Here is a 23,783-nt window from a genome sequence, read left to right on the forward strand (position 1 = left end):
AAAGGCCTTCCAAGTCCTGAACGATTCCCTTTGTCAGGACCCTGTTCTCCGGGCACCTAATTACCAGAGACCTTTCATTGTGCAGACAAATGCCTCTGACACTGGAATTGGTGCTGTCCTTTCAATTCGATGACAAAGGCAGGAAACATCCTACATGTTATTAGCCGCCAGCTTAAGGACAGCAAGCTCAGTTTGGTGACTGTGCAAAATCAGTGTTGTTCCCTAGTGTGGAGCCTTCAGAAGCTGAGACCCTACCTCTATGGGACTCACTTCTACTGTGCAAACTGACCATAAGCCCTTAAAGTGGCTAATGAAGGGAGATAATCCGAAACTGCTCAGGTGGTCCATAAGCCTCCAAGGCTTTGACTTCACTATTTCGCATAGGCCAAGTGCACAACATAGCAATGCTGATGATATGTATAGAATGTATAATCGACTGGAATAGGAAACGCATCCAGGGGTGGATTAGATCCCTTGTCCCTAGTCTAGGGAAGCAAGTTTTAGGAAAGATTTATCTTTTAGGCAACTTTAGGCCTCCATATTGTCTTGACCCCTAAACAATTTGTTTTTGAACCTGTCCTGACTTTTTACAGGGATGTGAAGTCTTCAGCTTCTCGCCCCTAGCTTTTTGCTCATTTGCCATGGGCAAACTGCTCAGTCCTTCAGACTATCAGTACTGGGAAACTATGTTTCTCTTTTGTCTTCTTACTTTTTAACTCTTTAGGTACCTTTCTAACCGTGCACACAGCATCTTACAATGCAGTGCAGTGAGGATACTTTTGTATCACCCTAGTCTTTTATAGTGGAGATTTTTGGTTACTTTTATGTATACCTAAAGACAATTTAGCAGCAGCAAATACATTTTTACGCAATATGAGTTCACAGAAACCTATGAATATGCCAAGAGCTCTCATAGGCACATTCATACGTGTTTTTTTCTTCCAGAAATTATTTTTATCAATGCACGTTTACAAACAAGTCGTCAGACATATTTTGAGCTGAGCTGTGCTTAGATGTGCCAAATAAGGAAACAAACAAACAACAAACTATAACAATAAAAGTTCTTGGGTTGAAGGAGGAGGGAGGACGGGGGAGCAGTAAGGGGACCGCTGCTTGAATTGATTGAATTGATATTTTATTTCTATATCGCTCATACATAAGTGTTTCAGAGTGCGACAAGGCAAGGGAGGGGAAACAGGGGAGAACAAAAACAACAACCTTACTAGGCCCAGTGACAATGAGAACGCGCAAGTGCAAGGGGGAGGGGGAGAGAGTGCAAGGAGGGGGGAGAAAGTGGAAAAGTGCGGAGCAAAGGAGAACAGAATAAATACTAAAGACAAATAAATAAGTAAATAGATGATAAAAGCAACTAAAGGTGGTAGTGCAGCCAAGAAGTGTCAAGAGCTGAGTTTTAGGCAGCAGACAGGGTAGGTCAGCTACCTCTAGCTCTCTGAGGGTCAGACACTTCTCCATGCAGAGAGTGGGGGGTAGATCTCTCTCTGCGTGTGCCTCCCTCTGGAACGGCTTCCCTGCCTCTCTCAAACTTTAGCCAGACCACCTGAAGTTTCAGAAGCAACTCAAGACGTTCCTTTTCTCCTGCCTTCTTCCTCTCACTTCCTTGCTAATCTTCCTGTCTCCGGCGCTGATTGGTTGCTTGGTACCCTCAGAGTCTCACTGGTACCAGGCTCTTTCATGAAAAGTCTTCCTTGCACTGCCTCTTGGCCTACCTCGCACCTAGAGGCTGTAACTGTAACCCCTACATCCCCCCTGCCTCCTTGCACTTACCCAGAGCCGCACTGCCCTGGCTGCACTAACTCAGAGCCATGCTGCCCTGATTGTAATCCCCCCCTACCGCTCCCCTGCACTTCCCCCTCTCTCTTCCCCCTGCTCTGCTCTCTGTCGCACTTGCATGATCCCAATGTCGCAAGGCCTAGTAGGATAGTAGGATAGTTTGTCTTGTCTTGTCTCCCTGGTCTTGTAGTACCTAGAAACACGTGTGTTATAAATCTCTTATCATATCATGTTTTAAGAATAGCCTACGTTTATAGAACATGTCAAAAAAGAAGCATTTATATACAGACTTCCCTTTTTTAATATTTTAATATTATTGTGTTATACAAAAATAAGACTTTTACAACAAAACCATACACAAAAACAATAACATGAAAATATCACTTACTAGAAAATATCACTTACTAAAAGCAGTTTGCAATATGCATTTGATTTAGATGCAAAACATTTTTTTATTTGTTTTTTTAATGTAGTTGAAGAATCAACTTTTCAATATTTCATACAAAATCCATGTCACATATACAATATTACAATAAAACAAGAGTTCTAATTACACTGCACATTATCAGTATAAAGTACTTGGCAATTTCATTTTTTTTTTTATTTTAAACAGTGCTAGTGAGCGATATTATATTTACCTGTTCAGTTACATACTTGTAAAATGAATTTGTGAAGGAATGGTTTCTACAATTATTCCAACTTCAAAGAAATAAAAACATGCATAATTGCAATTCTCATGGAAGTTCGCTGAGAATTAAATAGTCTATGCCAAAGACAATCCTGCTTCACAATGATGTAATCTTCCAACAGTCGTAAGAAAAACAATTTCCTTTTGGCCAATAATGCAGGACATGCAGTTAACAAATGTTTTAGGGTTTCTTTCTGTTCATTAACCATACAGAATCTGTATTCTCTTCATTTGATATCATTTTACGATCTGCTAAGAGTTCTTTGGTTTTCCACAAATTGAGTCTCAATCTGATATACAGATTTCTGTAATAAGATGATGGGAATTTGATCCAATATGATTCTGGAGAATTAAGACTTTTATGACAGAATGGTGCGTGTCGGAAGTTTTTATATTTCAGGCACTAATTTCTAGTAGTAATCCAATCATATATCCAGAGTTTTTGTTTTGCTTTGTTTGGATTTTGTTTCAGGAGCTCTGTTGGGATATCTGACTGATTCATTAGAGTTATTATCTTATGTTTCCAGTATGCATCAACGACCCCTCATCAGATCGTAGCAAACATTTCCTGTATAGCGACAGCAATTTCCACATGTAAGATCTATACAAGGATAGCAGACCAAATTTGTGTTGTACTATACACCTGGGCTGGCTCCTGGGTCACAATAGCACTCTCTTCCAAAAACATCCTTCAGTTTTTAACCAAAACAGTTCTGTTCTCCAAGCTCTTGATTCTGTTCCATATAAGACAGTGGGAACCGTTTACTGTTTATAGAACCTAAGAGCAGGTAAAATGGAGAAGCGGCCATATTTGGCATTTAGAATTGAGGCTTGGCTAGCTGACGTTCAGATTTTCTTGGTCAGCTCTCTAAAGTAAGGGCTATCAGATATATACTTGTTCATGTTTCAGGCCAAGATAGGTATATTCATTGACCAGTTCAATGGGTTTACCTTGTAGGTTCCATTTAAATTTTGTTTTTTTGTTTTACTTTTGCAGAGATCAAAACTTTAGTTTTTATTTAGATTAATCGCCACTAGGTTTGAATGAGCGTATTTGCCTAATTCATTAAGAAGATGCTGTAGTCCTCGAAATATTTTTGCCAATAAGGCTAAATCATCTGCATACAAAATCCATGCTATTGCTTGCTTTCCCATTTTAGGCGAACCAGAAACAACCTTTGCAAGTGGATGTCTCATATCGAAAATGAAGAAATTAAATAGGGCTGAGGTCAGCGTATAGCCCTGCTTAAGGCATCTATGTGTAGGGATAGATTCAGTTAGGCTTCCATCCATAGTTAGCCTTATTTGAACTGATGCGTTATCGTGGAATTTCCAGATCCAATACCATAAATTAGTCGGACAGTCAGCAATTATGAGTTTGGACATTAGCAATTCTCTCGATATGGTATCATATGCAGATTTACAATCTATGAGTGCTATATAGACAGACTGATTGACTTGGAGTTCATGTTCTTTGATTATATGTAAGGTCTGTAGGGTTTACGGAGGTGCCCAGACCTGCTACAAAGCCTGTTTGGTAAGGAGCTTGGGACTTAGATGATTTTGTCCATGAATTGAAGTGTTTCAAGCCGAGTCGGGCAAAAATGTTGCCCGGTACGTCGAGAAGAACAATGGGCCTTTAATTCTCTGGTGACTGTCTGGCTCCTTTCTTGTAAATGGGGACGATTATGGATTTATGCCAAGAAGGTGGTAATTGGCAGGTTTGTATTACTCTCTAAACATACTAAACATTATCAGGGCCCATGCTTCCGGATGTCGTTTAAGCATTTAATTGGTTAGGCCATCTGGCCCTGGGGCTCTTGATGAGCTAGGTTTCGAGATAAAGATGATAATGTCTTCCACATCAAAGATCTTATCATAACTTTCTGGTGCTACAGAAGTAATGTTAAGGTTGCATAGAGGCGGTGTTGCATATAACGAGCGATAGCATTGCACCCAGATTTCTTCCGATACTGCTTTCATTTGCATCAGCGTTTGAGTTGCATTGTTGGCTTTATTTAAGAGACCCCACATAATTGCAGAGTTTTTAGAAGCCAGGGCTCTGAGCATTGTTTCTGAATCTCGTTGCAGCATTAGAGCTTTCACCCAGTTATTATACTTAGTTTTTAGTTGTTTTATTGTTGATGATCTTACTGGCTGCGGAAGAAGCACTGCAGCTCTTTTTGCCGCACGATGAGCAGTTCTCATGCTGTCTAGCTTGTTGTGGTAGACATTAAGTGCTTAGAGTGTTGTGTGTGTTTTGTCTTTGCGGTCTTGTAAAATTGGAGAACAGCAACATATAGTCCATCTGATTGAATCAGATCTGCATTTAGGATATCAGGTGGCTAGTACAATTCATTGTTTAATCTCTTTAATAAAATGGGTGTCCATTTAAATCGGTCTTTAGCATTAGAAATGGTCAAGGCAAAAGAATAATATTTGACTGTGTGGTGACAGAATGGTTTAGACCATGACCATGTTAAAGATAGTAATTCATCATCACTAAACTTTTTATGAATAATTCAGAAATCACTGACCCTCGCTAAGAGATCTCTGTCGGTGTAGATATACTCAATATGATAGGCTTGCTGTCCTCTTTTCCATGTGAAAGTAGGGAGATTATCTGCTGCTGTTTTACCATTTACCATTATTCGTTGTCTTTTGTTCATTAATGTGTTCCTTGATTTTAAAAGTCTTGGATATGTACAAGACTGTTATATTTAACAAATCATGTTTAGGTCGCATACCAATATAAGGAGTCTACAGTTTTATCCTCCGAGATCAGATCGAAATTTAATTTGAGATCCTGCATGAATGTGGAGCCTTGAATATCTCTGTGGTTCCAGTATATGTTTATTAATGCAACAGTATTATTGGGAGATTTGATTTTAACCATTTGTGTGAACATATTTGGGGTGAACCATGGGTAAAGTTGTAACTCTGAGGACATCTTGACCACTATTAGAAGACCTGCCTTTGGCCTTCCTTTTGTTATTGCTTTGGCACTCAGCAAAATCAAATTATGGTTGTCACACACCGGTGGTTCTAAAAGCCACACTTCCTGTAGAGCTACTATGTCATATTTATTAAGATTGTTTATATCTACTGCTGATAAATGAGTTTGGCCTCTGGTGACGCCAGAATGCATTGGTTGTCTTCCGGCTTGTTCATTTGTTAATTTCTGTAAAAGAATTTACTTTGTAATTTCGGTGCTTTTATTTGCTCGTTTGATTCACGTTCAACTTGTATGCAGGTGATTTTTAAAGGGAATTTCTCGACAATGGCGGTTTTGGTTGCACCTAATTGGTTTATTACTTGCTCACTTTCTGACCATTTAGAATTAGATTCATGGGACAGCAAGAACCCCAGATCTAAAAGTGATTTCTGCGCTGCCCTTAGCAAATTCATCATAATTCCCGATTAAAGCCATAGCCTAACAATAGAGGAGTCATTCTCATCTACAAATTCAATCCGCGCAATATCTGTTGAGGTTAAATCCTCTAGTAGTGGGATGCCCCCCATTATATTCAGGACACTAGTCCTGTTTAGGTTGTAAATTGTGAAGCTACCTCCTCTGCACTGTAATACTAGGTGATGATATGCTTGCATATTTGCTAACCCTCCTTTCTTTTTCATACCATTTTCCTGATCATGGATTTTAAGGATTTTTGTTTGAACTGGTGGATTATCATTCTGTGTCTTATTTGTTGAAAGACTAGTTTTGACACTTTGATTTGTGGGTCTCATGTTGGGTGATGACTTGGGTTGGTCGGGCACAAGATTATGGTAAGACTTAGCTGCATAAAAAGCAACTGATTTCGCGATTTCCTCGCATCGCTCTTCTAATGTAATGAACTTTCAGACCTCAATTTGTTAGCATGGGAGTCTTAATGGCCACTCTATCTTGCGGCTATCGATTTCTGGATGACTCGCTGGATCTGGAGCAGAGATTAGCTGTGCACATTGCATCTCTGCCATTAGATCATCGAAGGGCTGATAAAATAGGTCCCCGGGAGGATTTTATGAAACAGAAGTGTCTCTACTGTTCTGCTGAGAACTTTTAATTTTTTGTGCCATTTTTTGGTACTTCTTAGTCTACCCCCGTGAGGCCTTTTGTGAGGTATTCCGTGGCATAGATAAAGACTGAATGGGAGCTTGGTCGAACAGATGGAGGCACCAGTTTGATATTCTTGGATTTCTTTGTCACAGGTAGTGATTTGATATTTGTTTTTTTCGGTTTGAAAAAGATTTTGAATGTTTGCTTTGCTCAATCAGTAGAATAAGGTTTCCCGGATTGTGCTCAATACTTGATGGAGGCATACAATCCTTTGTTGTGGTCGTAATGTCATTTGTGTTGTCTATGGGAACAGTCGTGTCAAGCAATTGTTTGGAAGATTGGGACATATCAGATTGCTTTGGAATGTGAGTTTCGTCTTTATTCCGGGCTTCATTTCTCATAGCCTGTATTAAGTCCTTATTGATGCATGGACATTTATTGTCTGCATGGTTCGCTATAGAGATATTTAAGAATTATGTTAGAGGAGCTGTTTGGTTGTTAATCTTGGCTTCTAACGTTTCACAAAGTTTTATTAGAGAGTACAGGGCAGTATTCATAATGTGCATTGTAATTTCTACAGAAGATGCTTTTAGGAGTATTGGGGATCAATGTGTGAGTGGGAACTACTTTGCGCGGAGTAGCTTGAGTGAAAGATATAGATAGTATGGATGACTCTTGTAGTGTGTTCGAAAACATAATAGGTGATTGGGACAACATGGAGGGAATGGGCAGCATGATGGTTTGGAGAAGAGACGGTATTGGAATCCTGTTTGGCCCATCCAAAGGTGCTGTGAGTAATACTTCATCAGCATTACTGACGCCATCCTCTACAGATTTGTTGTCTAGCACAACCACATCGTCTTGTGTGGAAACGCCTGAATCGAGATCGCAGCCCGAGCCTTCAGCAACATTGTGAATTTGCACAGTGATTGCGTTTTCTTGGAGTTCCGCCGATTTTGAATTCAGCTCATTTGAGAGTGAATCAGACAGAAAGAACCCTGCACTGATGAGTGAGTCAGTTGGGGTGGATAGATTCACTACCGGGTTCTCGATGTTCAAAGAAGGCATCGGCTCGATGGATAGGTTCACTTGCAAGACTTCTGGGTTTGCAGATGCCATTCGGGTGAACGCCTTTGAATCTTGCGAGCAAAAAGTACGGATGTCCGAGGGAAGTGTTGGTATGTGTGATTGTGTTAATTTCCTGCTCCTGCGCCTAACCTGTAATTGGAAGGCTGTTCGATTAGGGGTAACCTTGAGTTTATCCCTCGGCTTGTGGTTCTCTTTAGTGGGAGGCATCCCTGTTTTCAAGGTATAAATGCTGGGCATGCAGGTTGTATTTCTTTTTCACACAGCCTTAATTGAGGGATAATTCTAGTTCAATCGGTAATCCGAACCATATCTGGATTGAACCCTCTGCTCTCACGGCTCACAGGCTGATCGAAGTAGTGAAATAGGAACAATAATAACAGAACAACAAAACACCGCACTCACCAGGTTGCCGAGAGCTGTGAGCTGCTAAAGCAGCTAAACAGCTTAACAGCATTTGTTCAATGCACGCGCGCGATAATGCGTGTGGGCTGCTGTATTTGAGGTGCTTCTGGGTAAGTGGACGTTGCCAGCACGTGTAGAGTCTTTAGAAAATCGAGCAGAGAGGGGTGCAGCCAGACAGCGAGGACAGCTTAATAGCACTTATCTAAGCATTTGCTCAATGCACGCATTTTTACACATTAGAATTCATCTAACTTAAACTTAATAAATACACATTAAAAAGCATACAAAGCCAGGATCAATTTCAGTGTTGCCCTATATCAGCCTATCCCAAGGCATTTCAGACAAGGTCGATGCACCAAGGTAGCGCTATCTCACCTCCCTAAAGGTCACGCAGTGCAGAACAATATGTTTTAATGTTTCCTCTGACTTCTCCAAACAAAATCTGCAATCGCTGCTCTTCACTGACTCATCCCATTTGCTCCGCCGCTCAAGAGTTGCAAATTGATTTTGGCGAAAGCGTGGATAAACCCCAGGAATTGCTAGGCAGTGAAACAGGGAAACGTACATCAGAATGTCAACTCTTCTTCTCCTAAAGTTTGCGTATTCTCTGTAGAGCAAAAGAGTAGATAACAGATCCAGGGCCCAATCAGCTGTTAACAATTTCCTCTTAACCACCCCAGGAGTGACCTTTAGTTCATCTTCTGATGAGCCTATCCAGTGCAGAATCCTTAGCCTTACATTCATTTAGTGTGGTCGCAGTTTGTAGCTTGATAGGTCACCCAGACATTGGTAAAGAAAGTTGTGAGGAGGATTTAGGAACTAAGCATATTCGGCAAATTCTTCCAAACAGCCCTTGTTGACAGAGGTAAGGCCCAACTCGTGCCTCACTACCGAGTTAGGTACAGAATTGTTCAGGCCCAAAGTTCTTTTCCAGAGCTGACCCAGGCGTATATTGAGGGATGTCCCTATGTCAAATAGTACATTGTCGAGCCCATATGAAATGGTTGATTCAATCTTCTGCGTGTAAAATTTGATCAAGGGCACTAAGGAGTACCGGCATAACTGAGAATACACTCTCTTTATTTTCTAAGAGGTGCAGACAACCTCCCTTGAAGAGAGCCTTTCAAGCCCCCATCGACTGAGTGCTGGTCATATTATAGCCTAGATATCTCGTAGAAATTTCCTTTTCAAAGAGTTGTTCCCCCACTTTCCACACAAAGATGTAGGTCGTTTTTTAGTCGAAAAGACAACAACCTTGGATTGCTGCCCATTATTCTTTAAGTTGTTTGGACAGCATAATGATGGAAAAGCGCTAGATTTCGATGCAGTCCAATGGGTGTTTTATAGAAAAGGATAATGTAATCTGCAAAGGCTAGCCAGTCCAGTTTTTACAGGGTTTGTAACTCCCGTCTCCCACACCAATGCCAGATCCGACATAGAGGTTAAACAGGGTGGGGGCCCCCACACAACCCTGTGCAAGTCCCACGAAGGTGGAGACAGGTTCCGAGATGGCCCTCTCCCTGGTCAATCTAACCCTGAAAGATCAGTTGCTATGCAACAAGGCCAAAATCTGCACCGTTCTCACAGGGACATTTCTTCGCAGAAGTTTCTCCCATAACGTAGCCCGGCTCACCGTGTCAAAGGCATTGGACTTGTCCATCGATGCCATGTAAACCGGGCCCATCATTCCCCTTTTTACTGCTGCCGATATGTGGGATTTTATTGTGGCATTTAGGTCCCCATGCCCGATACCTAGAGAACAGATTAAATGATTTTATCTACTTCTACTGTGAGAGATCTCTAAGTAACAAGGAGGCAAAAACTTTGCTGGATGTGTCCAGAAGGGCAATTGGCCTAACATTCTTTGGGTCAGCTCTGTCCCCCTGTTTATAGATTGGTATAATAGATTGCCACCAGGTACTGGGGACCCTACCAGTTCAGTAAATGCTCCCACATAAGGTCAGTAGAGGCTTCATCCATACCTCCGGATCTTGCTTTAGGAGCATCCGGGGAATTCCATTAGGGGAATGGAGCTCTGGAGGATTTGGCTTTCCCTATGGCCCACCGTATATCTTCTTACCCCAATGACACGCGCCCCATTCCCTCTGGCCCATTTCAAGAGACGAGCATTCAACTTCCCCCTCGGGCAAAGCAAATTTCTCCCTCAGATATGCCAGCCATGTCTGTTCTAGTATCTCACAACCCATGTTGCTAGGTGAGCCATCCACGGTTTACCTAACAGTGGTCCAAATGTTTGCAATATGAGCCACTCGCTTGTTTGATCTAACAAATTCCTTGTAGCGGACTTGAATTTAGTTTTTTCCTGTGATATACTCAGGGGATGTTTGCGTGCTCGATCTCAGTTTTTTCAAGTCCTGCCTTTTTTGTCTTTTGGCTCAAGCTATTTTGCCATCATAATCATTGCGATAGACTTTATAACCAGCATATTTTGCTTTTTTGCCAGCAAACCAAGGCAAGGTTTTAAGCTAATGCTAAAAGCCTCTGCAGCGTAGAATCCCGCCAAATCTCCCATAGATCTGACCATTTGATATAAGGTGTTCAGAAAGTTTCTACACGCTGTGGCATTCCATCTCCCCGTCAATACACCCTTCGTATGCGAAATGAAGGCCACAACAGGTTAAATCACGAGAAAATTAGGGTTTATTTGCAGCGTGAGTATCAAGGGCCGGTGGTCACTACCTGTAGGAGGGGTCCTGTTGAACGGGTCACAACGAGCCAACAGGGACCTTGGCACAAAAAAGTGGTCAATCCACTTTCTCTTGGTTCCCCTGAAGCAGGTATAAAACACTTGGCCTGTAAGACCCTCCCCGGCATACACATGCCCAGGTCCCAGTTGTTCCAGTGAGTTACCCACCCGTTTGCTGGTACTTCCTCTCCCATAGGTGGGGTAAAAGACCACTCCTCCCAATCTTTAATATTCCCTCCCTCTGCACAGTTCACATTAAAGTCCCCCCGCCAAAATAACCATGTGAGTGTTGTTTTCCACCAACCACCCCGCCTCAAAGAAAACTATCAGGGGATACTTTGCTGGATTCCAGTATATGTTGACAAATAGTCAAATACTACCCGCAAGGGACACAGTGACTGCCAGTAGATTGGCTGAGCGTGTGATAACCTCATATTGCCGGCACACTAGCTTCAGATCGATTGCGATTGCTAGGCGAAGGAGAAGTCCCCTGTTACCGCTAGTTGCCACTTTAGAGTAGGTGTGAAAGCCTTCAAGTACAATAGGACTGGTGGCCATAGACTCCTGTATTAGAAATATACTACCATCTCCCACACATCTTTGTATGCCCTTTGTTAAATTCATAAACCCACAGACATTTCATGACACCATTTTTAACATCCCTTCCTAGAGAGCATTTTCTGCCGATTTGATTTTAGAAAACATTTGCACAGCTGCTTCCAACCAAGGCCAATCATCTAAGGAAACCACTGTGGACCCCGCTGAGGGGTTTATACCCGGAGGGGATTGAGGGTCCAAATTATGGACAGGGGTTATTGGTGTTAGGAAGTCTGTCAGTGCTGTTGGTGCACTTAGATCAAATAGTTCATAACCCACCGATTTCAGCAGTTCTCGCACCTTCCGAACTATTTGGGCAATTAAGTTTGTGTAAAGTAGCATACCGATCTACTAGTCCCCGATTTCAGGAAGACCATGCACACTATATCATCCGTCCATAGGGCACGTAGAGAGGGGATTTGGAATCCCCTCAACATCTGCATTCTGTTCATGGCGCCTTTCCCAGAGCCCTGAGTCGCCTATTCCCATTGCATGATGGTGCCTTGAAATTTGTCTTCCCTGCTCTGATAGCAGGGTTGCATGGACCAGACTCCTGTGTACGAGACTCTCTAAAGATGTTACCTGTACCGGTACTTGTGCCACCTTCGGACTTAACGTCAAGAACTCTTGTAATGGTTGTTCCAGTGCCAATTGAGCATCCTCTTCCGCCTGTTCAGTGGGCACCTTAAGGGGACCAATGTAATTGGTACAGAGTTCCCCAAGAATGTTGTAATCTTGCTTTGCTTAGAGGGACCCTTTTTCTAGGATCTCCCTGTTTGAACTGGGCCGGAATCCATAGAGCCATCTGAGACTACAGGTGGGTAAGAGGGGCTTTGCTGCTGTTGTCCCGTTGCTAGGTCCTTAACTGAATCCACATCAAATAGTGTATTTATACAATTCTGAACCTTTTTTAGTTTTAGTTTTGGGCCACAAGATTTTTAGTTTTTTTCTTCTCTGGCCCCTTCTTTTTCTTCCTTTGTCTTCTGGATTTGTGTTGCTGGAAGCCATTGTTGTGATTTGAATAAGATATTTCTGTGCTTTCCACGGGTTTCCGTGGTATCTTTTTGGACAGCCCCATCAGCAATGGTTGTCTCTGCTTCCTGAAAATGAAAGTCAAGTAGAGCTGTTGGAGTATCCAGAGTCTCACTTTGTTCCAGCACAAAACTGGTGGAGGTGGACTGAAGCAGCACATTTTCTTCATGGGCTACCCAGATAACTTCAGAAACAGCAGCACATCCAGGAAGACTCACTTCCAAAGCTCCAGATGTCATAGCAGGAGCACAATGTAGATTATTGGGGCCTTCCAATAGTAGTGCAATCTTAGAGTTCCCAATTTGGTAGCATTGCCCTGGACGTTATCTTTCATTTTATTGTACAACCTGAGGAGAGACTCTAGACCGAGGTGCAATGCCGAAATAGATGCTGGCCCCAAGGAGTTCTTTTGAGGCAGCACCATGGAATTGTGTCTCATTTATATGTTACTGGGCGTGAAAAAGTCCTTGCATGTTGGTTGTTAAAGGATGGATGTCAGATTTGCAGGGGGTGGACAACCGCTGTTGCCTAAAAGGGCGCTGGAGTACAGATCTACTTGCTCTTTGGAGGGCCTTATCCCAAAAGTATTTGATCTGTAACCTCTGTTCGTAATGCCCTCCACATTTTCACACAGTCGCTCAAAGGAGTCATCCAACACTGCAAATGCCTCCAGGATGTCCTACTGGACTGTCGTAAGAGCCGTCAGTGAGCCACATAATTCTCTTTCATCTTCTTGGGCCTCTATCAAGGAGGTGCCCACCACTTGTGAAAACAGGGGGCAGGGGTGTGTGATTTGTAAGGGAACATAATCCCTCCTCACCCTCAATGTATTCCGGCCGATTTATATCCACGCTGTTCAGTGCCATTGACTCCTGGGGGTGGGGCATGTGATATGATAGGTTATTTATAATGCCCTTAATACCCAGAGGTTTCTAAGCGCGTACCCGGGGATCGAACCTGTGTTGCTCCGTTTCGTCTTGTTTCCAATGGTGAGCATGTTTCCCCTGAGCTATCCTCCCAAGCCTTCTTCCCTTTTTCCCTTTCTCTTTCCTTGAGTGCCACTAAACCCTTTTGGGTAATCAGCAAGCATCCGCTCTGCAGTTTGGGTGTAGGCATGACGATTGTACAATCTCTTTAACAAGCAGAATCAACATAAACCATGTCAATAGTCGGCTCACTCCTCACCATGCTTACCGTATACTGGAAACACAGTCGGCAAGATATGTCTGCCAATCAACCGAATCTGCTTTTCTGCGCCCCTCAAGCCACAAGACCATCTACCATCCACTTCACAATCCCTGACTTTGCGTTTTGTGTATTGCAGAAAAGAGGAAGGTCAGGATTTGCTCCTCTACGTTACCAGTGTGTGCTTTCCCCCACATTTGGGGGTCAGGGTTTCTTGCAGTCATTGTCCCAGGGTAGTGGTGCAGGTGTAATTTCACCAGTCGCAGGAAGTACCTTTTCTCGTTGTCAGGTACTCATCCCTTTATCTTCAGCCGCTAAATCGGGAACTTTGAATACAGGACAAAGAAAATCCACGGGCACAAAAAGGACGAACCGAAAAGCAGACATCACAGCTATGATAACACCTTCAATAACTTTGACCTGATATGATTTTATGCTGTAGCATGCAGGTAGAAATGATCATGCTGAATCCTCACTTGACATTCATCCTAGCTTTATTCTTTTTGAAATACATCTGTATTAACCTTCCCTTCAAACAAGAAAATAAAACAAACTTTCCATTTTTGTGCTAGGGCCAATGCTCCATCCATCCATCATCAATATCATGTAAACTTTACGTTGCGTGTTGCTGAGAGAGTCATTCAAGCAAGGCCCCAATCCGAGAAGCACAAGGCCTTTATTACCACCACACTTTATCCCCAAAGCAGCTTCTATCGCTTCTGAAACGGTTCTCCAATACCCCTGAATCCTCTGACATTCCCACCAAATAAGACTCCAAGATCCTACCTTGCCACACTCTCTCCAACACATCCTGGAGGCAGATCTATAGATTTTGTTTAACCTAAACGGGATTAGGTGCCATTGAATCATTCATTTCACCCACATTTCTTGAATTTGGAGGGACCTTGTAAGCTTAGGGATATGACTCCACAGTTCCTACTGAAGTTTCCCAGCTCTGCATATACCTTCTCGTCCCCGGGATCTCCCCTTGCTTTGCCAACCCATAAATTGCCCCTACCAGTTGTTCATTTTCTGGTTCCGTTGCAAGGTATCTTTCAAATGGGGACAGGGCTCCTGCAACACCCAGTGTCTTATTTGATTATATCTAAACCTTTCCTCCTCATCAAGGCCAAAAGTCTTCCTTACATTGGGAAAAGGTTATTTCAAATCCCTCAAACATATCCTGAATTTCCTGGCAACCCCCTTCCTGCCACTTCCGGAATCCCTTACCCCCTTCCCCTGGAGAAAACTGCGAATTGCCAAAAACAGAGGTCAAAGGGGACGGGAAGGAAGTAATTTGTGCCCTCTTTACTAACTCATTCAAAGAATCTCCCACCATGTCTGTTACCCGACTGCAATACATGTTCTTGGTCTATCCGCTTGAGTTTTCCACAATACCTCCGCTAAACATCCGCCTACCACTGCCCTAGTCATGTCTCCATACCTTGCCCTGATCCCCCCCTTAACCAATCTCGAATCACCTGCACCTGTGAGGCTAAGAAATACACTCTAAAATCCGGTTCCTCCATCCCCCTTTATTTCTAGGCATCCCCATTGTCAGTCTAGAAATATGGATACCTCTACTTTGTGACCGCAAACGCATTTTGGTGGCCGTGGGCCAACCGTCTCATGCACGATATGGCAAAATATAGGTTTTCGAGTTTGCCAATGAACGGCCATTTTGATGTAACAAGAATCACCATTTTGTTTTCTAACCATTGCTTTCTGTTCTTATTGCTTCGCAGTATATTTTCTGCTTACACTGCTCGACTGTGAAACATTGTTGTCTGTATGTGAAAAGGACAAGGCCGCAGGGCCGTAAGGATAACAAGAGTTTGCTGAAACACAAACGTAGGCAGCGCCAGGAAGAATGCCCGGCTCCCTCCCGAATGTAGCCTTGAAGCAGAGCTGCAGGGCATTTAATCAATTCACAGCTGCCAGCCAGTCTTGTTATATGGTAGAATATGTTAGAATAATACCGCTAAAGGCTTGAATTATGCTTTTCTTACACCCCCCCCTTTGCTGAGCCCGCTAGAGCGTGTCGGCTCCCAGGATGCGAATAGCACCTGATAGATAGCAAGGTCCGGAATGCAACTCTTCCCCCCCGTATGTAGCTCGCTTCCGAGAACAGAAGCGCTGTGTTCTATTCAACAACTGAAAGATGCCTTCACACTCACAAATTGCAAATTGTTACTAAAATAGATGTTTGAAGGTGTCATAGTAGTCACAGATGTCCATCATCACACCAAGTTCAAAGAAACCCAATAAAGGGGGGTGTTAAACATGTCATAGCTGATTATTTGATATGCATTTTGTATATATGTAACTGATGTATATAATTCACTCTCTTGCATCCCTCGAGGTCTAGAGATGCACGTTGCGGGGCGTGAGACCGAGTTGGCCAACTGGGACTTTTGCTTTGCAATAAACCCTAGCTTTGGGAATACAACCTTGTGTCTGGCGTATCTATCGTGTGTGGTGACTTGCCTTGTTTCCATAGACGTCAGGGTCCCCTATGGGCCCCTTTCAACATCCCCTGTCTTGCCAGTCGCGTTCTTTTTTTATTCCAGTTAAACCTCCCAGTAGGTTTGTGAAGAGTTTGAAAAAATGAAAAGGGGACCAGAATTGGTAGGGCAGTGAAATAATATAGTAATTGAGTAATGGTCACCATTTTTAAAACAGTAATTCTTCCCATCCATGTAATGGTCAGCGGACCCCAATCCACCAATTTGGATTTTATGCTCTGTAGGAGAGGTGGGTCAATGGCGGCATATAACAAATCTAATGTTTTAGTAAGAAATAGCCCCAGATATTTTATGGCCCACTGGACCCATCTATACGGAAGTTCCTCCTTGAGTGCATTTTCGGTGGCAGTGGGATTTGTCAAATTTAATACTTCTGATTTATGAGTGTTAATCCAGCGACCGGACCAAATTTCTGCAACACACCTCCCAATGTCTTCATAGATGTTTCCGAGGAGTGTACTGTCACAACATGTCATCTGCTTAAGCAGCTATTTTATGTGCTTCGCCTCCAAATAAGATTCCTTCTATTGCAGAGTTTGCCCTGACAGCCTCCAAGAAGGGCTCCAAATGGATCGCGTATAACAATGCTGAGATGGGCCAACCCTGCTTCGTGCCCCTCTGAACATTAATAGGTGCTGATACTTGGCCATTTATTGCTAGGCTTAACACCGGGGAGTGAGAATTTGCTCTAACCTTAGGGATAAAGTTCTCCCCAAAACCCATTTTCTTCATAGTGAGAAACAAGAAAATGAAAAAGAAATGAGTAATGTCCAAGTATTTAATCTACTCCTCTTCTGGTGCCCCTTCTTAACTATATTAATGGGAGTAAAATCCACAAAATTCACGGTAGATATCCTCTGTTTCTGTGTACATGCCCTCTAATTAGCTATTGTTGAAATGGTTTTCGTTTTTTCCTCCTGTCTCGGCATTCTTGCTAGTAGTCCATCAGACTTATTTGACTTAATATAATATTTCTGTTTAAGGAACAGTAGGGAGCACTCTGCCGCTCTTGCCTGTATCATTTCAAGTTGACCCCTTAATGTTCTAAATTCTCTTCTTGTTTCCCCACTCGCTCCTTTTCCCACCTTATCTCAAGATTCTCCTCCACCTTCCTTAATTCCCTTTCCCTTTGTGCTTTGATAGCAATGATCTTTCCCCTTATAGTTGCCTCGAAGACGTCCCATCGTGTCTTTAGTAAGGTATCCTCCTCCCTATTATCCCCAAAATAGGTCCTAATCCCTTCCCTGATCTCCTCCCTCAAAATGTCATCTTTGAACAATCCTGCAGGGTACCTTGATTTCTACACTCGCGACAATCCCTGGGGACTCCCCTTCCTTCTTATACTCAGGATTAATGGGGCGTGGTCCGACAGCACCATAGCACCCACCGTAATATCCATATCCCGACCCACCAAAAGGTAGGATGCCCAAACATAGTCTATCCTTGAGGAGGAACGAGGAACATGTGTTCTTAAACTTTTCCCGCTCCTATCCTTTCCTGGCTCCCACGCAATATTAAAGTCACCTGTAAGTACCACCGGGCTCTTTGCAAACTTAGTGATCTCTGAGGAAAGTAATCTTGACCAGTATTAGGAGCATATACCGTTGCTATTGTGTATCCCTCCCCTCGCCCTTTAACGTTTAAAGCTAGATACTTCCAGGAGGCTTCCCTTTCCATCCCTTCAAACGTGAGATCAAGGTTATCCCTGAGAGCGACCATTACCCCCTTTTTTTGGACTTATCATTGGATTGATAGAATAAAATTTAGGGGTTTCTGACAAATCTATCTCTATCCCAGAGTTGTACATGCATCTTCCGCAGAGTGGCTGTCAGGCCCCTCTCTCCGGAGAAATCTCTCTAATTTTTTCCTCTTCAAAGGGGAATTTAGCCCATTAATATTGATGGAAATAATTACCAAACCCCAGACGCCATCTAATTGGGATCAGCTCCTATCCCCCTTTGCCTAATCATGTACGGTCCTCTTCCCCCCTCCCCACCCCTTTTGCCCCACCAGTCCCTCCTTTCCCCAACCCCTTCGGCCCAGGAATGCTTAACAACCCTCTAGCCCCCCGCAAATTCCTCTTTCGAGAATTAGGCATGATCCCAAGCCCAGCGCACACCAAAGCAGGCATACCTTTGCCCATTGCAAAAGAAACCTCCTCCCCTTCCCCCAAGGCTTGCCAACATGGCTCCAGATAACACCCTCCTCAGGCCTGATCTTTATCCTGTCAGCCCGTTTTTGTCATTGAATATTTCCCCCCTCACAACCATCTCCCAGAAGGATACATCCTTTCCTACTTTCATCACCATTCAGGTCTTTTTAGGTGGGAATGGTACCCCCCTTTTCTTCCCGCCTTTGGATCTTTTAGTAGACCATTCCCAGCTTCTAGGCATACTCTTGGGCCCTGTTGACTGGTCAATGCCCAGTATTCTTGCTCCTTCTTCACATGAGCCAATCCTCCTCTGCTTGTCTTGCCATTTGAAGATTACCCCAAACGGAAATGTCCATCCGTATCTTGCTTTACTTTTATTATGTTACAGGTCTTAAGTTCAGGATTCATAGAGGAAAACACCCATGGGATAATCCATGATTTTTCAAGTCTAAATCAAATCTAAATCACCAACTTGCACAACAGTCACGTAGGCCACTATCTTAGCATTCCACACTAACTCCTCAAGCTATGTCACTCACTTAAATCATCATCCAAACCAGAGAGGACGCCAAAGAAACTTAAACTAGAATTGACACTAAAGCTGATGCAAGCTTTCACACTAAAAGGTAATACTAAAACTATCCTCAAATCACAAAGATCAGTTAAGATATTCAAGGAAAACGGGAACTGGTGTTAAAACCGGGACAATGGAGCAAGGGTATTTGTAACAGCTGAGATGAAACCAGAGACTGTTATAATCCATACAAACTGGAAATATTAATGTGGTACACGCAATGAATGTCTGCTTAACAAGGACTTGGCATCTCAACAAGCAACTCAAATGAAAGGATTCAGGTTGGAAATTAGGTAAAGGGAGCCTGGAAAATGGCATCAAGCAGAGAGCCTGCCACCAATGCTTAAGGTTGGAAAGGTGTAAAGCCAGTGGCATCTATGAATACTGTTGCACTCTTAAACAGAAATAAACTGGGACGAGACACCCAAAAGCAGACCAGTTTGATTCAGAGATAAAAAACCTACAGGAATAATGACAGCTAGGACCACTGGCCTCAGTAAACCTATTAGCAGTGTTTAGTGCACCAACTGGTGTTTCTTGTGGAATCAATCAGATTGCTAATTTGACAAGTATCAAATGTCTTGCAGAGTGTGGGAGCATCATGGCTCAAAGCCACGACCCTGCATCAAAGCTCATGTGCCCCATTAGTTTTAAGAATCAGAATTCATTATTCTGGCTTTGTGAGTTGCATACACGGATTGCATAATAGTTTAATCCACATTCACACTAATGTTTGCGTATTTCAGGACCTTAATAGGGTAATGTCTGGAACCCGTGCGCTGCGCCCTTAAGACCATCACCTGGTGGCAGGAAAACATAATTGAAATATAGAACTGAAAACCAATAATTTTTTGTGTTTTGTGATATTCCGAGTTTCAACATCTGTGCGGCCATGTTTTCACACGCTAGTTGCAAGCACGGCGAACAGCACATAAACAAGCTAACCCTGATTTATGTGATAATTAATGTGCACCCGTACGTAAACAAATGAATTTATAAAAAACGTTTTGTTATTGATTTCTTAGGTCTGCTCTCTTCTATGTGGATCTAACTGGAGGGAAATGCGGTGAGTGCATGTCATGTGTCTTGGCATCTACAAAATAAAGATTCTTATTTTAATAACCATATGATTTAGCTTCTTCTTTTCCTAACATGTTCCTCTCCCTCTCTGGCAGAATTGATCTCGGATGATTCCAAAGCTGTCTTTTCCCCACGACTAAGCCCAGACCAGTGTCGCATTGTTTACCTCGAGTCTTGCGTGTTTGGACCCCACCTGCAATGCTTTAAGTTGCTTATGGTGAGAATGGATATGGCGCAAACCTCTAATTTTCCATTATTTTTTTTTAACCAAAGGGTCTAACGCTAAATGTGTTTGGCATTTTTCATTTTATTTTTATTTTTGTGTATGCAAAAAAAGAATGATTTCAAAGACGAAACATTGCTTGCACAATCCTCAACCTCTAATGTTATAACTACAATTAGTTAGCTGCTGGTTTCAGTTATTAGAAGTATGAAGTCAGTCAGAACTGGATTTTGTTACTGAACGGAAGCGGGAAATTGAGAGCATTCTTGTACCATTGTCAAGAGGTAGACTTTGGGATCATTGAAGACTGTATCCAGAGCTACTTTGTTTAACGCTTGTTTGTCCATTCGGTTCTTTTGTGTCATTTGGACATATACCTGTACAGCTCCCCGCTTGACAGGCCAGACTCCAGGGTATGTTAGTGAAAAACACGGGCAAAACAACAAACCAAAGTACATTTTAAAAGCATATATGTTTGACAGAGATGAAAAATATAAAACTGTATTAAGGTGGGCCAGCTTGCAGGTGTGTGCATTACTAGGGGCTTGTGTTTAGAAAAGCAGGATTAGTTTGAGGTGGAAATTGCTCTTTCTCTCACCCCCTCTGCCTTCCCCCTTTCTCTCTCTCTCTCCTCCCTCCCCCATATGATATGGCATTTATAATGCGCCTATACACAATGTTTCAAGGCGCAACGAGGCAAGGGAGGGGGAACAGACGGAAGACAGACAACGATCCTACTAGGCCAGGTGACATTCAGATCGTGCAAGTGCATAGGAAGGGGGGAAGCGGAAAGTGCGGTACAAGGGATAATAGAATAAATAACAATAAGTAAAGTACGGCCAGCAGCTGGCAAGTGCAAGGGTAAAGGGTAAGTGCAGGCATCAAGTGTCAAGTGTTGGTAAAGGGACTGTAGGGATACAGAAAAACAGTCCCCAAGTGCGGGGTTGCAAGGAAGGCAGTGCAGGTGTGCAACGGGACCTGGGCCCGAGATCAGTGGGTGGCCAGTGCAGTGTCAGTTTCAGCCAGGAAATCAGCAGGGGAGAGAAGGAGAGAAATCTGAAGCAAAGAGAAAGGTTTTGAGGTACTTCCGGAACCGGAGATGGTTCTCCTCAAGTTTCAGGGGGTCAGGAAGGCTGTTCCAGAGGGAGGCCCCAGCCGAAGAAAGAAATCTACCAGCAACTCGTTGCTTGGAGAAGTGACTGACCCTGAGGGAGTTGGAGGCGGAAGAGCGAAGAGCTCGAGAAGAAAGATATTTAGGAAGAGGAAGTTGAAGATATTGAGGCCTAAGGCCCCAGAAGGCCTTGTGGATAATGCACAGGAATAATGCCATAGAAATAGTTGTATGGCTAGGATTGTCTCCCTATCCCTGTACTTTTTTTTTAAATTCTTTATTTTGAAGATTTTTTTATACTTACCCATGAAAAACAATGAACAAGCACTTTGTATAACAAACCACAGAATACAGAACGGAACCAGCCCACAAATCACCCACCCTAACCCCAGCCCGGCAGACAAGCGTTGCTGACCACGCAGGGTATTGCACTGGGCCAAGACAGTTCCTCACTTTCTCCAGCATGGGGTCTGGCATGGATTCACATGCTCATGAATATTCCCCGTCGTCAGGCTGGGAATCCTCGGTAAAGAAAAAACCAGTATCAGTTTCGTTTCTGATCTGTCTTTCGTAGTAATAACCAATCACTGGTCTCTGCGTCATACTGACCACAGCCAATGACTGCCCTCTACCTAAGCACCGCCTCTGGCAGCCATCTTCAGATTTTTACCGCACGTTCATGTGTTGGGATCCTCGTGCTATTGCTCTCGAGCGTTAGTGCTATTTTTTCGCGCTTTTTCACAAAAACTTCGATTCTTTCGGTCAAAAGAGCCTCAAGCTCCACCGATCCTACATCCGATCGACGGGGACCCGTGTCGGATTCATCTGTGCCCCTCAAGGGTGAAGATTACGTCGAGCTACACTTCGGAGGACTCCAGAAGCTTCTCAGGCCCGGTCTCGGAGATGGCCCAGGAGAAGGGAAGCTCGACGCCCGGAAAGCTGTTCAGGGCCTGCCCTGGATGCCAGCTGCAGAACGTCTTCAAGGAGGACGAACACTCTTTCTGCCTTTACTGCCTTCATGGGGACAAGACGCACGTGGAGAAGGACTGTGCGTTTTGCGGCAACATGTCGGAACGGACCATGAAGGACCGCCATCAACGTCTCGCCAGCTGGCTGGAGGGTAAGAGCCCGTCTGGCGAGAAGAAGAAGAAATCTGAGCGGTCTTCTAAGACCTTTGAGGGCGCCCCGGCGACGGGGGCCCAACATAAGGCCAAGCACCGCGAGTCCGCTGGCACCGGGAGCGCCGAACGGTCGGGCTCTACGGGCGCCAGGCAGGGCGCACCCTCCCCGGCACCATCAACCACGAGCCAACGCTCTGGGTCGGGTAAGAGGAAGGCCGAGCACCCGGCGAAGCTCCTGGAGAGACCCCGGTCGAGCTCTAAGGCAGAGGAGGAGCGTGGCAGTGCCCCCTCCCTCAAGGATAAGGCGGTGAGCGCACCTAAGGTGGTGAAGGCCTTGATCCATTCGACCAAGCCCTCTATCGAAACGGTCGCGGCGGCCCTGGCCCAGCCTGGGGAGGCTGCACCAGTGGTGGCGGCCTCGGGGCCCAGAATCTCCCTGCCTCCTCGGAGGGAGTCTTCTTTCGTGCCCATCGATAGGACCCCCGTGAAACCCTCCGTGGAGAAGAAGGGGGGGCAGGGCGTCGTCGTCGATTCGGCCTCAACCTCAGAAGAGGAACTGATCGAGGTCTTAAGCCACGGCCTAGGCGTGGAACAAGACCAGCCCGTCGGAATGGGCCCCGACGCAGGTGACGACGACGACATCGTCGAGGATACCGACGGGGCCCCTGCTCGCCCGTCGGATTCCCCTCTGCCAGCGCCGCAAGACAACTCAGCGGCCATTTTGTTGGCTATACAGTCCTTATGCTCCGAGATAAGGACGAGACTGCCGTTACCGACGGAGGAACCTCTCCCGTCGGGGGATCCAGAACCGGGACCTTCTGGTGTTCCCCCTACCAAGAAAAGAAGGATCCATCCACCGCCTCCTTTTCAACCGTCCAGCCCTCCTCCCCGTCCACCCGAGGGGATGATACGGGGACTGACACGGCAGCGACGGGTACGGACGACGAGGCATACGACGAGGATTTTCCGTCGTCGCCTCCCACCAGGGCTTCTCCGCCCGACGAGATTGGATCGTTCCACTCAATGATCGCCAGGGCATCCGAGCTTTTCCAACTCTGCCCTGAGGAGAAGAAAAAGGAAGGCTTCCTTTACCAACGGCGCGAGGCCAAGAGGAAGACGGTCCTCGCAGTGCCTCTGTTAGACGACATTTGGGATGAGGGCCTTTCCCTCCTCAAGAACCCTTCCACGACGCCAGCGAAAAGAGACCGGTACGAGAAAAAGTACCGGGTCCCGGACTCGGCCCCCCTATGCCTCCGGGCCCAGCCTACCCCGGACTCCGTCGTCTCCGCGGCAGCCAGGAAGAAAGCGGGGGGGGGGTGCGGCCTCCACGTCGACTTCCCCGCCGGACGGCGAGGGAAAGAAATTGGATGCCATGGGACGCAGAGTCATCTCGTCGGCGGCGACGACGATTAAAGCGGCCAACGCCTTGGCTATCGTGGCCCGCTACGA

At 44.6% G+C, this 23,783-nt stretch overlaps 1 protein-coding gene across 2 annotated transcripts in view; it reads left to right on the forward strand.

The window, feature by feature from the left end:
- LOC138566630 (acylamino-acid-releasing enzyme-like) overlaps positions 1 to 23,783 on the forward strand; it is a 1,701,869-nt gene that overhangs the window by 725,917 nt on the left and 952,169 nt on the right. For both annotated transcript variants that reach the window (XM_069644170.1, XM_069644171.1), the window contains exons 10-11: positions 19,825 to 19,865; positions 19,975 to 20,096. In XM_069644170.1, the coding sequence (XP_069500271.1) occupies positions 19,825 to 19,865; positions 19,975 to 20,096 (163 nt within the window). The remainder of the gene's footprint in view (positions 1 to 19,824; positions 19,866 to 19,974; positions 20,097 to 23,783) is intronic.

Source organism: Ambystoma mexicanum, chromosome 2p, assembly GCF_040938575.1.
Source record: "Ambystoma mexicanum isolate Mex_15411 chromosome 2p, UKY_AmexF1_1, whole genome shotgun sequence".
NCBI classification, from domain to species: Eukaryota; Metazoa; Chordata; class Amphibia; order Caudata; family Ambystomatidae; genus Ambystoma; species Ambystoma mexicanum.